Source organism: Phyllostomus hastatus, unplaced genomic scaffold, assembly GCF_019186645.2.
Source record: "Phyllostomus hastatus isolate PE091 unplaced genomic scaffold, TTU_PhHast_1.1 phas_scaffold_1674, whole genome shotgun sequence".
Lineage (NCBI taxonomy): Eukaryota > Metazoa > Chordata > Mammalia > Chiroptera > Phyllostomidae > Phyllostomus > Phyllostomus hastatus.
The window spans coordinates 31,572,949-31,588,714 of record NW_025334011.1 but is presented as its reverse complement, the minus strand read 5'-3'; the positions used below and the strand labels follow the sequence as shown (position 1 = coordinate 31,588,714).

Below are 15,766 nucleotides of genomic sequence, written 5' to 3'. Positions count from 1 at the left end.
TTTTTTATTGCTGAGTACCAGTATATTGCATGAATGTACCATAGTGTATTTATCCACTCACCTATTGATAAACATTTAGGTTGTTTCTAGTTGTAGCCTACTATGAATAATGCTGTTCTGAACATTCATGTACAGAGCATTCATGTACAGACATATGTTTCATTTCTCTTGGATTACTACCTAAGAATCGAATTTCTGGGCAATATAGTAAGGGTATGTTTAATTGCAAAACTATTTTCCCAGTTGACTGTATAACTTTATATTTCTATCAGGAATGTATGAGAGTTCAAGTTGTTCCTCATCCTTATCAACACTTAGTATTTTCTGTCTTTTTAATTTTTGTCATTCTAGTGGGTGAGTAGTATTTTATTGTTTTAATTGGCACTTCTCTGACAACTAACAATGTTTGCCATTTTCTTGTGTACTTCGTTATGTCTTGTGAAGTATGTCTAAGAGTTCTTTATATATTTTGGGCACAAGTCTTTCTCAAATATTTTTTGAAGATCAGAAGGTTTTAATGTGTGTAAAGTCTAATGTCTCCATTTTTCTTTTATGGTAACTGGTTTTTGTGCCTTTCAGAAATCGTTACATGCTCTACCATCAAGAAGGTTTTTTTCTATGATCTTTTTTAGAAACATTATAGTTTTAGTTTTTATATTAAGTCTGATTCATTTTCAGTTGAATTTTATAGTTTTAGTTAGGGGTTGGGGTTTGTGGATTTTTCCATTTTTGGTTGTTACAGCACAATTTGTTGTAAAGAGGCTTTTTCATATGGAATTATATTGACATTGTTGCTGAAAATCAGTATTTTAGTTCTCTATTCTGTTTTGTTGATCTGTATGTATTATCTTTACATCAACACAACAGTCTTGACTACTTTAGCTTTGTAGTAATTCTGGAAATTAGGTGATGAGTTCCTCAGCTTGGTTCTTCCTTTCCAAAATTATTTTGGCTGTTATAATTCCTTTGAATTCCCACATAAGTTTCCGAATCAGGTAATCAATTTCCACAAACTGGAATTGTGTTGAACTTCTATTGGTCAGTGTTATATCTCAGCATCCCCCAGCAAGATCACAAAGGTAGTCAGTAGTAGTCACAAAGCTAGGCAGTAGTATTAGAGGGTACAAGTCCAGACTGAATCTGAACACTCCAGTGAGGCAAATGGGATTCCTATTAGCATAATTTAATTCTGTGGACAAAATATTCAATATATTTTTTAAAAATATATTGGAGGAAAGGCATTTCCTTTTTTGTGTTACTGCCCATAGAGCAAATTTAGCTCTTAATTTTGTAGAATTGTCAAAGAGGGTAAACATTATAGAGTAGTACCTAATGCAAATTAGATGTTCGATAAACATTTGTTTATATACTACATATGTTATAAATACAACTACTCACTTTATGCTTTAATTTTTTTCTTTTTTCATTTTAGCATTTATGACATTAACAGAGAACAGAACTGTGTCAAGAACTCTGGGGGTATACTTGGTGAAAATGAATTAAGACCACCCTCCCAGCTACATTCTCTCTTAGAGAAGACCAAGACAGGGTTCATATCAGAAAAGAGTGGGTATTAAACTAAATGCAGTAAGTTATTAGTAATGAATTCAAAGTAGACCAATAAAACTTTTAAAATTTTAATTTTGATCAGATTAAATTGGAGGACTTTTAAAAAATTATAGTTTCCAATGGCTACAAAGTTCTTATAATCATTAGTCCATAAGTGATAAGTAATTCAGTTTTCAAATTGCATCACAAAAGGTATTTAAGGAAAATTGTCACATTTCCCTATTTGTATCTTTTTGAAATTATGATTCATTTTACTTGATTCTGAATTAAGATACTTTAAATAGAAGTAATACATGCTTATGTAGGAAAAACCTAAATTGTAGTTATATGTATAAAGTACACAGTGTAAATTCCCCTTTTATCCACTTCGCAATTTCAGTAATCACTGGTTTAAACACTGTTAACCATTTCGTTTCCCATTTTTCTAGATTTTTATCTGCATACTTTTTTTTTATAGCATGAGGAATATTTAATTAAAAAAAGTAAAAGCCTCCTCTTCTCTCCCAAAATGCTATCACATTAAAAAGTTCTCTTATCCAACTATAGCCACTGTTAACCTATTGAGTTTGGAATTTTTGATGTATAAAATATTTTCTTTTTTTTTATTTTATTTTAATCATTGTTCAAGTACAGTTTTCTCCCACTTACTCCCATTCCAGCCCACCCACCCAACCCTTCCCTCTTTCCCCCCATTACCCCCCACCCCTAATTTTTGTCCATGTGTCCTCTAAATTTGTTCCTGTAAACCCTACCCATTCTCCCCTGAAATTCCCTCTTCTCTCTCCTCTGGTCACTGTCAGTCTGTCCCCTATTTCAGTGTCTTTGGTTATATTTTGCTTCTTTCTTTGTTTTGTTGTTTAGGTTCCTGTTAAAGGTGATATCATGTGATATTTGTCTTTCACTGCCTGGCTTGTTTCGCTTAGCATAATGCTTTCCTCCTCCATCCATGCTGTTGCAAAGGGTAGGAGCTCCTTCTTTCTTTCTGCTGCATAGAATTCCATTGTGTAAATGTACCATAGTGTTTTGATCCATTCATTTACTGATGGGCATCTTAGGTTGCTTCCAGCACCTAGCTACTGTAAATTGTGCTGCTATGAACATCGGGGTGCAAAGGTTCTTTTGTATTGGTGTTTCAGTGTTCTTAGGATATAGTCCCAGCAGTGGAATTGCAGGGTCAAAAGGCAGATCCATTTTTAGTTTTCTGAGGAAGTTCCATAGTGCTTTCCATAGTGGTTGTACCAGTCTGCAGTCCCACCAACAGTGCACTAGGGTCCCCCTTTTCTCCACAACCTCTCCAACACTTGTTTGTTGCTTTGTTTATGATGGCCATTCTGACTGGTGTGAAGTGGTATCTCATTGTGGTTTTAATCTGCATCTCTCTGATAGCTAGTGATATTGAACATCATTTCATGTGTCTTTGAATTTTCTGTATGTCCTCCTTGGAGAAGTGTCTGTTCAAGTCCTTTGCCCATTTTTTAATTGGGTTACTTGTCTTCTTAGAGTGGAGTCGTGTAAGTTTTTCATATATTTTGGAGATTAAACCCTTGTCTGAGGTATCATTGGCAAATACGTTTTCCCATACAGTTGGTTCTCTTTTTATTTTGATACTGTTTTCTTTAGCTGTGCAAAAGCTTTTTATTTTGATGAGGTCCCATATGTTTATTCTTTCCTTTATGTCCCTTGCTCTAGGAGACATGTCAGTAAAAAAGTTTCTGCGTGAAATATCTGAGATTTTCCTGCCTATGTTCTCTTCTGGGACTTTAATGGTGTCACAGTTTATATTTAAGTCTTTTATCCACCTTGAATTTATTTTTGTATAAGGTGTAAGTTGGTGCTCGAGTTTCATTTTTTTGCACGTAGCTGTCCAGTTCTCCGAACACCATTTGTTGAAGAGGCTATTTTTATTCCATTTTATGTTGCTGCTTCCTTTGTCAAATATTAATTGACTGTAGAGACTTGGGTTTATTTCTGGCCTCTCTGTTGTGTTCCATTGGTCCATGTGCCTGTTTTTATGCCAGTACCAGGCTGTTTTGATTACAGGGGCCTTGTAGTATAGTTTAGTGTCAGGTATTGTGATCCCTCCTACTTTACTCTTCTTTCTCAAAATTGCAGCAGCTATTCAGGGTCATTTATGGTTCCATATAAATTTTTGAAGTGTTTGTTCTATGTCTGTGAAATAAGCCATTGGTACTTTAATAAGTATTACATTGAATGTGTAAATTGCTTTTGGTAGTATGGACATTTTCATGATATTAATTCTTCCAATCCATGAACACGGTATTTGTTTCCATTTGTTTGTGTCTTCCTTGATTTCTCTCCTCAGTGTTATGTAGTTTTCTGAATACAGGTCTTTTACCTCTTTGGTTAGGTTTATTCCTAGGTATTTTATTTTTCTTTTTGCTATTTCAAATGGGATTTTTTTCTTGGTTTCTGCTTCGGCTGTTTCATTGTTGGTGTACAGAAATGCCTTTGATTTCTGGATATTGAATTTGTATCCCGCTGTTTTGCCAAATTCATTTATTAGGTCAAGCAGTTTTTTGGTGGAGTCTATAGGATTTTCTATGTATACTATCATGTCATCTGCAAACAGTGACAGTTTTGTTTCCTCCTTTCCAATTTGGATTCCTTTTATTTCTTTTTCTTGTCTGAGCGCTGTGGCTAAAACTTCCAGTACTATATTGAATAGAAGTGGTGAAAGTGGACAGCCTTGTCTTGTTCCTGATCTTAGTGGAAAAGATTTTAATTTTTGGCCATTGAGTATAATGTTGGCTGTAGGTCTCTCATATATGGCCTTTATTATGTTGAGGAATGCTCCCTCTATTCCCACTTTGCTGAGTGTTTTTATCATGAATGGGTGCTGTACCTTATCAAATGCTTTTTCTGCATCTATTGATATCATATGGTTTTTGTCTTTGCTTTTGTTTATGTGATGTATTACATTTACTGATTTGCGAATATTGTACCATCCTTGCATACCTGGAATGAATCCCACTTGGTCATGGTGTATGACCTTCTTAATGTACTGTTGGATGCAGTTTGCCAGTATCTTGTTGAGGATTTTAGCATCAATGTTCATCAGCGATATTGGCCTGAAGTTTTCTTTCTTTGTTGTGTCTTTATCTGGTTTTGGAATTAGGATGATGTTGGCCTCATAAAAAGAGTTTGGGAGTCTTCCATCTTTTTGGATTTTTTAAAATAGTCTGTGAAGGATACGGGTTAGCTCTTTCTTAAATGCTTTGTAGAATTCTCCTGTGAAACCATCTGGTCCAGGGCTTTTGTGTGTTGGGGGTTTTTTGATTAGTGCTTCAATTTCTTTTGTTGTTATTGGTCTGTTCAGGCTTTCTGCTTTTTTATTGAGTTTTGGAAGATTATATTTTTCTAGAAATTTTTCCATTTCATCTAGGTTTTCAAATTTTCTGGCATACAGTTCCTCGTAGTAATTTCTTACAGTCCTTTGTATTTCTGTGGTATCTGTTGTAATCTCTCCTCTTTCATTTCTGATTGTGTTTATTTGGGTTTTCTCTCTTTTTTTCTTGATGAGTCTGCTTAAAAGCTTGTCGATTTTGTTTATCTTTTCAAAGAACCAGCTGTTGGATTCATTGATCTTTAGAATTGTGCATTTAGTCTGTATGTCATTTAATTCTGCTCTGATCTTGGTTATTTCCTTCCTTCTTCTTGCTCTGGGCTGTCTTTGTTGTTGTTCCTGGAATTCTTGAACCCTAATAGTTCCGTAGGGTTAGGTTGTTTGTTTGAAATGTTTCTAACTTTTTTAGGTGGGCCTGTATCTCTATGAACTTCCCTCTCAGGACTGCCTTGGCTGTGTCTCATAAGTTTTGGGTTGCGTTTTCATTAGTTTCCAGAAACCTTTTGATTTCTTCCCTAATGTCATTCTTGACCCATTCATTGTTTAATAGCATGCTATTTAATCTCCATGAATTTGAGTGTTTTGGGTTTTTTCCCTTGGGGTTGGTTTCTAGTTTCAGTCCCTTGTGATCCGAGAAATTGCTTGGTATGATTTCAATTTTTTTTGAAATTGTTGAGGCTTGTTTTGTGTCCTATCATGTGGTCAGTCTTTGAAAATGTTCCATGTACATTTGAAAAAAATGTGTATGTAGCTTCTTTGGGATGGAGGGTTCTGTATATATCAGTAAAGCCCATTTCATCTAGGGTATTGTTCAATGCCACAATATCTTTGTAGATATTTTGTTTGGAAGATCTGTCCATATTGATAGTGGGGTGTTAAAATCCTCCACAATAATTGTGTTGCTGTCAATATCTTTCTTGAAGTCCTCTAAGATTTTCTTTATGTATTTGGGTGGCCCTATATTGGGTGTATATATATTTACAATATTTATGTCTTCTTGGTGGATTCTATCTGCATACTTTTAAACACGTAATTTGTAATGTATTTTTTAAACCAAAATGCCATGATATAATGCATGTTATTAAAGACATCTTCATATGTCAATATATGCAGATTTATTCCAGTAGATGCAATGCAACAGTATCCCTTTTGATGGCAATTTAGGCTATCTCCTGTGTTTTTGCTCTTATCAATGCTTGTGCATGGAACACTCTTGTATGTATATCCTGTGCTCTTCTGCTAGGATTTCTGAGGAATAGATCTTAAGAAATGGAATGGTTTTTCATTGTGCACATTTAAGTTTTTGTTAGGCCCTGCCAAATGGTGCTCTATCTTAAACTGGTAATTCTTTAATATCTTAAAAATAAAGGTAATATATTTTAGGACTAGATAATTAAGGAATGGGCTATTCCTTCAACAACTATCAAATGGCCTGCTTAGACTAGATAAAGTATGTACAGACATATTAGCAGATGTAGTTTGCAGTCCATCTGTAGGGAATATTTATAAGGGCCTTTAATGGCAGATATTGTTGGTTTTGAGTGTTTATGTTGATAATGAGCACTGTTGCTTAATGCACAAATAGGAGATGTAGTCATGAAAGTCCTGGGAGATGTAGAAGTGGTTGGTTTTTTTCAGTTTTGTGACACTTGAGTTGTTGGCACTAGTTCATCTCATTATTTGATTTCAGACCAGATGATTATAGAATGAAAAAGATGCCTGTGACATAGAATCAGAAATTGATTTATTATTTTCTGATCCCTTTCGTTAGAAGTTAAAAGAGAAAAGCATCAAAACCAGACATATTCTGTCTCTGTGATGAATTTTGAAAAGGGGAGAATAGCAGGGTGTGTTAAGCAGATCCCACTTTGTGTTGAGCTTGACTTAACTTTTCAGATTGAGCCCACAAATAGAGAAGTGTGCCCAAAGCCAGGTGCTATAGGAAAGCATTTTAACTCAATTTCCAGAGTCATTGTGATTGGACTTAAATTTTCTCCATGTGTTCTCTATTGGTCACTTAAGCCCTAAGAGACACTTTTTCTACTTTACAGATAGGTACTTTTCAAGTAACCTTTTTAGATGTTGTTTTAGGTGGGATTTGTTTTGTTTTGTTTTTGTTTTTGTTTTGCAGTCATCCCCTCTTCATTCTCCTAATACTCTGATAACCCTGAATGTATAAATAAAGCATGTGTATTGCTGAGCAAAAATAAGGTCATTAATTTATTTAGTGCTCAGATTGTTTTGTACTCTAGTTAGACTGTTAAATAAAAGTACATTGTGTAAGAATGAACAATGTTAAATAACTTATCAGTAAAATTCTCATCTGCCTCCTTATTTATAGAGCGGGAAACTTGTGCTTTCTTGAGAGTATAATTGAAGTAATTTAATATAAAGTCATGAAAGATTCAATATTTACTCTGGTTTCCCAACAACTTGGCTTTTGAAATACTTTTCCTTCTAACTGTAAAATGATTACTCTTACAAATATATTGCTATTTAGGGGATGCTGACCTAAAAGGAAAGCATTTTTAACCATAAAGAAATGGTTTTAGAAATAAAAATACATATGCACAAAGTAATTTATTTTCTACTTGTTTCTCCTTGTTTATTTTTTAAAATTTTTCTTTCTTTTCTTTTTTTACTTTTTTTTTTTTATCCTCACCCAAGTACATGCTTACTGATTTTAGAAAGAAGGGATGAGAGGGAGAGAAACAGCTATGTGAGAAACATCCATCAGTTGCCTCTTGCACACGCCCTAACTGGGACCGAACCTGCAACCCATACATGTGCCCTGACCAGGAATTGGTCCTGTGACCTTTCAGTTTTCAGGACAACTCTCCAACCAACTGAACCACACTGTCAGGACTCTCCTTGTTTATTTTAAATCATTATCTTTATTAATAGCTTTATTGGAAACAGTTTTCTACACACTGGTATAGTGTTCTGTGACCACACGTATTAGGGAAACACTATGTTAGACAGGTTTTTTTTTTGTTACACTACTTTTACAGTTTTAAGTTTATTGTACATTGATACTCAAAAATAGAGATATATGTAGTATTTAGTGCTTCTAAAATATAAAACCGGCCCCCACCTATTAATATCTTGTGGAATTTAGAGAAGTTGATAATCATAGAAGGTTCCTTTTCAAAGCTGTGATAACTTTTGTTTCTATCACCATCAGCAATATATTTCTCAAATATCGAGCCTCAGAATATACTTATATTTTTAATATCATATTGCCTTTTTAAAAATATTAAATACAAGGCTTCCAAAATTAAATTTTTTAAAATAATCCTGATTTATATTTGAGCTAGCAGTGCAGATTATTTGTAAGATGAGTTTACAAAGGCATAGGCCTCCCAGTTTGTTTTGAGTAACATAGCTACCAAAAGGCAGAATTTTAATTACCACAGGTGTTTTGCTATTTTAGTCTCTTTAGAATATCTTTATTTTGTACAGCACTGGTATACTGATATTGAAGGAGAAAGTAAAACTGAGAGAAAGTAAAACAGAATTGTAATGGATCCGATGTACCACTTGAAAATATTTTTAAGTATTTTATCCTTTCTTTCTTTCCTTGCTATTTATAATCTTTCATTATCAATAAGGGGAAGTTTTGTTTATTAAAGCATTTTAAGCTACCTTTATAATTGAAGTGTTAGGACAGTTTAGCCCAGATTAATTTAATTGAAATGTTTATTTTCATTACTGGGGGAGTCTAGTTTCTTTTTTTCTTACCTGTTGTTCATAAGTTAATTTTAAATAATACGGTTTTTGTCTTTAACTTTTAAATTTTACCTTGCAGAGTTCTGGTAAGAGTAGGAAGCCATATTAATGTACTTATTTGTACTATATGAGTAAAACATACAGTGCTATATAAGTTATTCCATTCTCTTTATTATTTATCAATTATCAGTTTTTACACCCTCCCCTTCCTTGTTAAAGAAAGTAGAGAGGATAAAAATAGAAGGAAGTAAACAAATCAAATGGTTAAACGTCATGAGAATTCATTAGGCTTGGTTCTTGCTAAAGAATTGTAAAATCAAAAGGCACAAAGGCTCAACATCAAGAGAATTATTGGATTCAGTCAGCAATTCTCAATTAGGAAACATGCCTCTCAGGGGAAGGGCATATCAGAATAATGTGGGGTGGCACATGGGTATGGTTTGAAAAAGGTACTTTAAAAAAAAATAAAGTTTTATTTTTGTAAAAACGAAAAAAGTGATTTTACAATAAAAACCAGAAGAAGTAAAGTTCAATAGACGTATCTAAATGAGTGAGAAACCCCAAAGATAGCAATGATTTCTAATGTGTTTGCTGAGTAGGTCCCTTAAAAAGAACTTAACAGACTGACTTGGGGATTTGATGAGAAGACGGGAAGAGTGAATTTATCAAAATATGGCATAAGTTTTAAAAATCGTAAAGATGAGAAACATGGGGCTGAGTGATTGCTGGCCATCAACTTGAGAGTACAGCCACATCTGCTTTTACCAGTTGCCATTTCAGCACCCAGCTTTAAACCACAAGCCATAAGGGATCTGGCAGGGTACATTTACTCTTGTATTGAAAGTAATTCCCCCTCAATCATAATTCATTTACATTATTTTCTTCACATGAGAGGTCTTTTGAGTTAAGATAGTACAGATATGACAGCCAAAACATATTGTGAAATTCCTAGTTACACAGGAAGAAAATAGATCAAGTTTCAGTGATATTTATTGTACCAATTTTAATGCCATCCTTTGGTTATCTTAAACAGTTGCATTATTTTTGTTTGTGTTTTACAGTTTTTGAGACAGTGTCCTTGAGTTCAGACTCTGTCTTCCAGAGGGCAGTTTCAATTCTCCATACTTCTTACTTGGACTCTGCATCTGAGCATGGTTTTCAGTACAGTCAAGTGACTTTGGTGAAAAATGACATTTTCTTAAATGAGGTGAGGTGCTTGGTACACACTGTGTCTGTGTGTTAGTTTTATTTTTAGCTTTAAAGAACCATCATTTATAGTATATTAGCCTAGTTCTTTTAAGCTATTACTTTTCAGATTAGATAAAAGATCCTTGGAAACAGTCACTTGGAAGGTAATAATATATTTATTCTAGGGAATAGAAAAATAATAAATTTTATTAGTTTTTTAGCAGGTGAAATTCAGATGATACATTTCTGAAAATTAACTTGCAAGGCAGAATGACATATAGCATTTGGTTATTCTCTTTTTATACAGTACAGAACTTTTTACCAAGAAAAAAAAGCAAGTAACTATACTCAGGAAGAACTTCAAGAAACTTACGGGTTTCTTCTCTTTGAAACTGAAAATCAGGTAAGGGAATTAGGTTGTATAACATTAATTTTGTGGATTAATATATCCATTAATAATGTATCATTAAACTTAAATACTGGTGTTTTAGTTACATAAGTATTGTAAAATTACCAGTTCATCTGTCTTTTTTTATTACTTAGTTTGTTGACAATCTAAATGCCATTTGAAAGCTAGTTATGAAAGAGATTTGATTTCTACAACTTTTTATAGGTCCTTTTTAGTTTTAGATACATTTGTAGGCTCTCATGGTGAGATTTGGATTAATACAAGTTTCTTAGGTATTGGTAATGCCTTTTAATGGAATGAGTGGATGTTTCTCCATTCTATCATTGTTTACATAGATACTTTCCATTCTTTTTTTTCTTAGATTTTATTTATTTTCAGAGAGGGAAGGGAGGGAAGGAGAGAGAGAGAGAGAGAGAGAAAGAGAGAGAGAGAGAAACATCAATATGCGATTGCTGGGGGTCATGACCTGCAACCCAGGCATGTACCTTGACTGGGAATCGAACCTGCGACACTTTGGTTCGCAGCCCACGCTCAATCCACTGAGCTACGCCAGCCAGGGTGATACTTTCCATTCTTTACGGAGGTTTTTCAAGTTTAAATGACATAGTTTTGGGGGTAAGATGAACATTTTCAGCATTCTAGTTACCAGTACTTGAAATTGTTTCATAAACAACCGTATTGTTGCTTGTATCTAACTTGTGCAAGAAGGAAACTGTGTGCAGGGTGTGTTTCCAAAGATGTGTTTGGCACCTAGATACAATTTTAACACAATTCAAAGGTAATGTTTTGGTTGAGTTAATAATTTTTAAAGAACAAGAGTAGATTTGCTTAAAGAATGTTCAGTATTAGTATATAATAAAGATAGTAATACCAGAAAAGTTTATTTATTGGCTTAATCATCTGCTTCCAAATAAGATATGCTGTAGATTCATACTACAAAACACATTTGGGAGTAAGACATTTCCAAAGCTATATTTGAAAAGGATATCTTTAAGAGAGGACTTGTCTGTAATCCTATTTATTTTTATTTATTTTGATTCTCTCTGAAAAACTGGTGATGTTTTTATTAACAGAAATGGTAAATTTCATGAAAAACTTTGAACTATTAACCAAATACAGTTGCTTTATATAATCTTGCTTTGTGCCATACACACACACACACACACACACACACACGGTAAAAAGTCTGTATTTATTTGAAGACCTATAGATTATAGTGTTATTTCATTACCTCTCCCAGACTAATACGATAAGCAAAGTACTATTATTTTGTTTAAAGGCAAAATTGGTATGTCAGCGTGGACTCTGTATTGGCAGCAGTGCTATTACCACTCTGGGTGACCCAGCAAAAGGTAAGAATAAAGAATCTCTTATTTTACAAGATGAAGCAAGTTATAGTTTATTTCATTAAAGTACCCATATCAAAAGCGAGTTTCGTTAATGATGAATAATGTTTAGGATCAGAACTTGATAATATAAATGAGCTTTGAGCCTAAGACTTAAGGTTTTCCAATAGAAGTTACACAGTCAGAACTTATTTTCAAAGGTTGGTTGGACTAGAGCAGATACTGAAGGTATCTTTTGATGCCAAGAGATTATTATAGACACCCAGGGTTAGTGAGGCTCTCTTCTACATCATCATAATGACAATAGGAATAGAGAACAGATAGAACTGACCAAACTTGGCAACTATGGAATGTGAGGAGCAAGAGAAAGGAAATAATCAAAGATAAGGATTTAACCTTACACTGCAGTGATATTGCTGGTAGAGAAGGGACACAGAAGGAAAGGAGATCTATAGGGAAGCTGATAAAAGAGAAAAGGTAATTTTATGGTTAAGAATATGGATTAGCACTAAATTTCTTTAAGCTTCAGTTTTGTCATTTGTAAAATAGATAAAATTGTCTTCTATATATGTTATGAGGATACGTGAGACTCTAAAATGGTAAGCACAGTGCAAACCTAGTAAACTCTTAGTAAATGGACTCTACTACTGTCATGAGTTAAATTTGAGAAATAATGAGATCTTCAGAAGTGTTTCTGAAAGATACCCTAGTGGTAGTAAAATTAATTGGAAAAGGAATTAGGAATCAAGATTGGGGGTCAAGGTGGGGAGGTGGTATTAGTTGAAGCCAAACATACTGTTACATGGTCAGTATAGAAGGACAAAGATGGCAAAGAACAGAACTTTTGTGTCGTTCTATACCAAGGGGTGGGGGTAGAGGGAGGTGTAGAAGGAAGAGTAAAGAGCAGTTCAGTGAATGAAGAATCAGGAAACAGTTTTGTAGAAAAAGGGAGGATCTATGGAAGGCTATTGAGCTATGTTGGGTGCTGCAGAATTTGGAGATGAAGATTGAGAAAAATTGAGCTTCATGGCAAGGTTCTTGCTACCCTTTTTAAAAAAATACCTTTTTTGAGGTAAAATTCACATACCAGACAATTCATCCATTTAAAGTGTACATTCCATGTTTTTTTAGTATATTTGCAGAATTGTGCAGCACATCAATTTTAGACTATTTTTATCACCCTAAGAAATCCTGTACCTGTTAGCACTCCCCATTCCCCACTATCTTTTAGCCCAAGCAGTCAGTACTCTACTTCTTGCCTCTGTGGATTTGCCTGTTCCAAATAGTGCATATAAATGGAGTCATATATGATCTTTTGTGACTTTTTTTAACTTAGTGTTCTTGGGATTCATCCATGTTGTACATGTGCCAGTACTTCATTCCCTTTTTGGCTGAATAATATTCCTTTGTATGGTTTATTCCATCTGTTTTTATGCATCAGTTGGTGGACATTGTTTCCACTTTTGGTCTATTATTAAAAGGGCTGCTGTGTACATTCACAAGTTTTGTATAGATGTGTGTTTTTATTTGTCTCTCAGAAAATGTGCTGTTTTCTAGGCTTTGTTCCATTTATAGAGCACAGGCAGAGTAGAATTAGCATAATTGTTAAGGGCTCTATGATTTTCAGACTAGTAAATGAGCATTGGCTTTAGCTTAGTGTCACCAGCTGCAATAGCCTCTAACAAGAGAGTTAGCCCATCCTTTGAAGCTTTGAAGCCCGGCATTGACCTCTCTGTAGCTGGGAAAGTCCTAGATGGCATCTTCCAATTAAAGACTGATTCATCTGCACTGAAAATCTATTGAGTGTAGCCACTTTCATTAATTATCTTTGCCAGATCTGGATAACTTAACTGTGTCTTCTTTATCAGCACTTCCTGCTTCACCTTTCACTTTTATATTGTGGAGACAGCATCTTTCCTCACAAACCAGCCTCTCCTGGCTTCATACTTTTCTTCTGCAGCGTTCTCACCTCTCGTAGCCTTTATAGAATTGAAGAGAGTTAGGATCTTGCTCTTTATGCTTTGGCTTAAGGGAATGTTGTGGCTAGTTTGATCTATCCATACCATTAAAACTTTCTCTATAAGAGCAGTAAGACTAATTTCTTTCTTTCACTGGAGTATCATTTTTAATTTCCTTCAAGAACTTTTCTTTTGCATTTAGAACTTGGCTAATTGTTTGATGCAATGGGCCTACCTTTTGGCCCATGTTTGCTTTTGAAATGCCTCTTCATCAAGCTCAGTCATTTCTAACTTTTGATTTACAGTGAGAGACATGTGACTTCTTTTCACTTGAACCATTAGAGGCCATTGTAGGGTTATTAATTGGGCTAATTTGAAAATAGTTGTGTCTTAGGGAACAGGGAGGCCTGGAGAGGGAGAGGGAGGGAGGGAGGGAATAGCTGCTCAGTGGAGCAGTCAGAACACAAAACATTTATTGATTAAGTCCACTGTGTTATGAGGGTATGGTTTGTGGTACCCCGAAACAGTCATAATAGTAATATCAACCATCACTGATCACAGAGAAACACAACAAATATAATAATAAAGTTTGAAATACAGGGTGGGGCAAAGTAGGTTTACAGTTGATTTTATGTAAAATAATTCAATAATAAATAATGCAAGAATGATTTCTGTGTTTTTTGTGTATGCACAACTGTGCACTAGTTTTACCCCCACCTCATATTGTGAAAATTAACCAAAATATGACACAGGCACAAAGAGAAAATGCTATTGTGAAAAATGGCATCAAAAGATTTTTTTCAATGAAGGGTTGCCACAAACCTTCAATTTGTAAAAAACACAATATCTGTTAAGCAAAAAAATAAAGTGCAATGAAACAAGGTATGCCTGTACAGTAAGATATTCTGAGAGATGAGATACCACATTTACATAACTTAATATAGCATGTTGTCATAATTCTATTGTATTATCAGTCATTATTGTTCATCTCTTACTTGGCCTGGTTTATAAATTAAACTTTACCATTGGTATGTATGTACTGGAAAAAAATACTATATAAAGGGTAGTACTGTTTACCATTTCAGACATCCACTGAGGGTCTTGAAATGTATCCCCTGTGGATAAGGGATAAAAATGTTTTATCCCTTATTTTTTGCAAAAAATAACTTGAGAATCAGATTACCATAGATCTTTTCACAGGATGATTGCATGGAGGGGTAAAAAATACAGAAAAACTTAGAATTTTCCAAGAATGTGAAACTTTATCCCTTTTCAATTTAGACCCTAGTAGAAAATTGGTTGTCAGTCAGGTATGTTCTGTCTTATCTTAGCTGTAATGTTTCTGTACCTTTAGAATACCTCAAATAGTTTTTAAAAAGTAAGCAGTTTCAAAACAGTTTTTAATGTTGACTTTAATTTATCTTTTGTGTTGTCTTGTTCAGTTAAAGGTAGTCCTACATGAGAATTGTGTATGTGTAAATAATCTCTAACAGTGTATATTAATCTATATTTTATGTTTTTATAGGTGTATACATTTCCAAATACTCAGACTGTCTTCATGCAAGACCATGGTATCATGGAAAGTCTGGTTATGTTGTAATTTTTAATCTAATTAAGGTAAAGTGTAAATGTGCTTCTGTATAATTTCTTTCTGATAATGTTCTTTGTAGATCATTTGCTAAACATAGTCATCAAAGATAGCTGTTCAAAGTCAGAAAATGCAATTGGTATTTCTGCTTTCCTTTAAAGACAAAAATTTGTTTATGTACAGATGATCTATGAATACATTTTTAAAAACCTTGAAGTAATACAACAGGTACTCAGTGAAAAGTGTTCCTCTCACTCCTGTCCCACAGTGCTGCTTTTTAGACATTACATAACAGAAAACAAGTAGCTGCTTGTAAAACAATATGGTTATAGTTATAAGAAATTAATTTAGAAAACAGAATTTGTTTGCTTTAAAATGTCAAAATAAGAAATCTTTATTTTCTTTATCCCTGAAACATCCAGACCTTGTTTATAGCTTCATGTGGCACCTATAACTAACTGATCTCAGAAATTCTTTTGTTTTGTTTTTTTAAGATTTTATTTATTTATTTTTAGAGAGATGGGGAAGGGAGGGAGAAAGAGGAGTGAACCATCAATGTATGGTTGCCTCTAGCACACCCCATACTGGGGATATGGCCTGCAACCCAGGCATGTG

At 34.1% G+C, this 15,766-nt stretch overlaps 1 protein-coding gene across 3 annotated transcripts in view; it reads left to right on the top strand.

Annotated features, from left to right (window-relative positions):
• The window catches only part of TASOR2 (transcription activation suppressor family member 2), a 79,362-nt gene that overhangs the window by 14,198 nt on the left and 49,398 nt on the right, over positions 1–15,766 (top strand). For 2 of the 3 annotated variants that reach the window (XM_045857850.1, XM_045857848.1), the window contains exons 2-6: positions 1,433–1,566; positions 9,724–9,869; positions 10,158–10,253; positions 11,539–11,611; positions 15,089–15,180. In XM_045857850.1, the coding sequence (XP_045713806.1) occupies positions 1,433–1,566; positions 9,724–9,869; positions 10,158–10,253; positions 11,539–11,611; positions 15,089–15,180 (541 nt within the window). The remainder of the gene's footprint in view (positions 1–1,432; positions 1,567–9,723; positions 9,870–10,157; positions 10,254–11,538; positions 11,612–15,088; positions 15,181–15,766) is intronic. The other variant, XM_045857849.1, reaches the window with a different exon arrangement.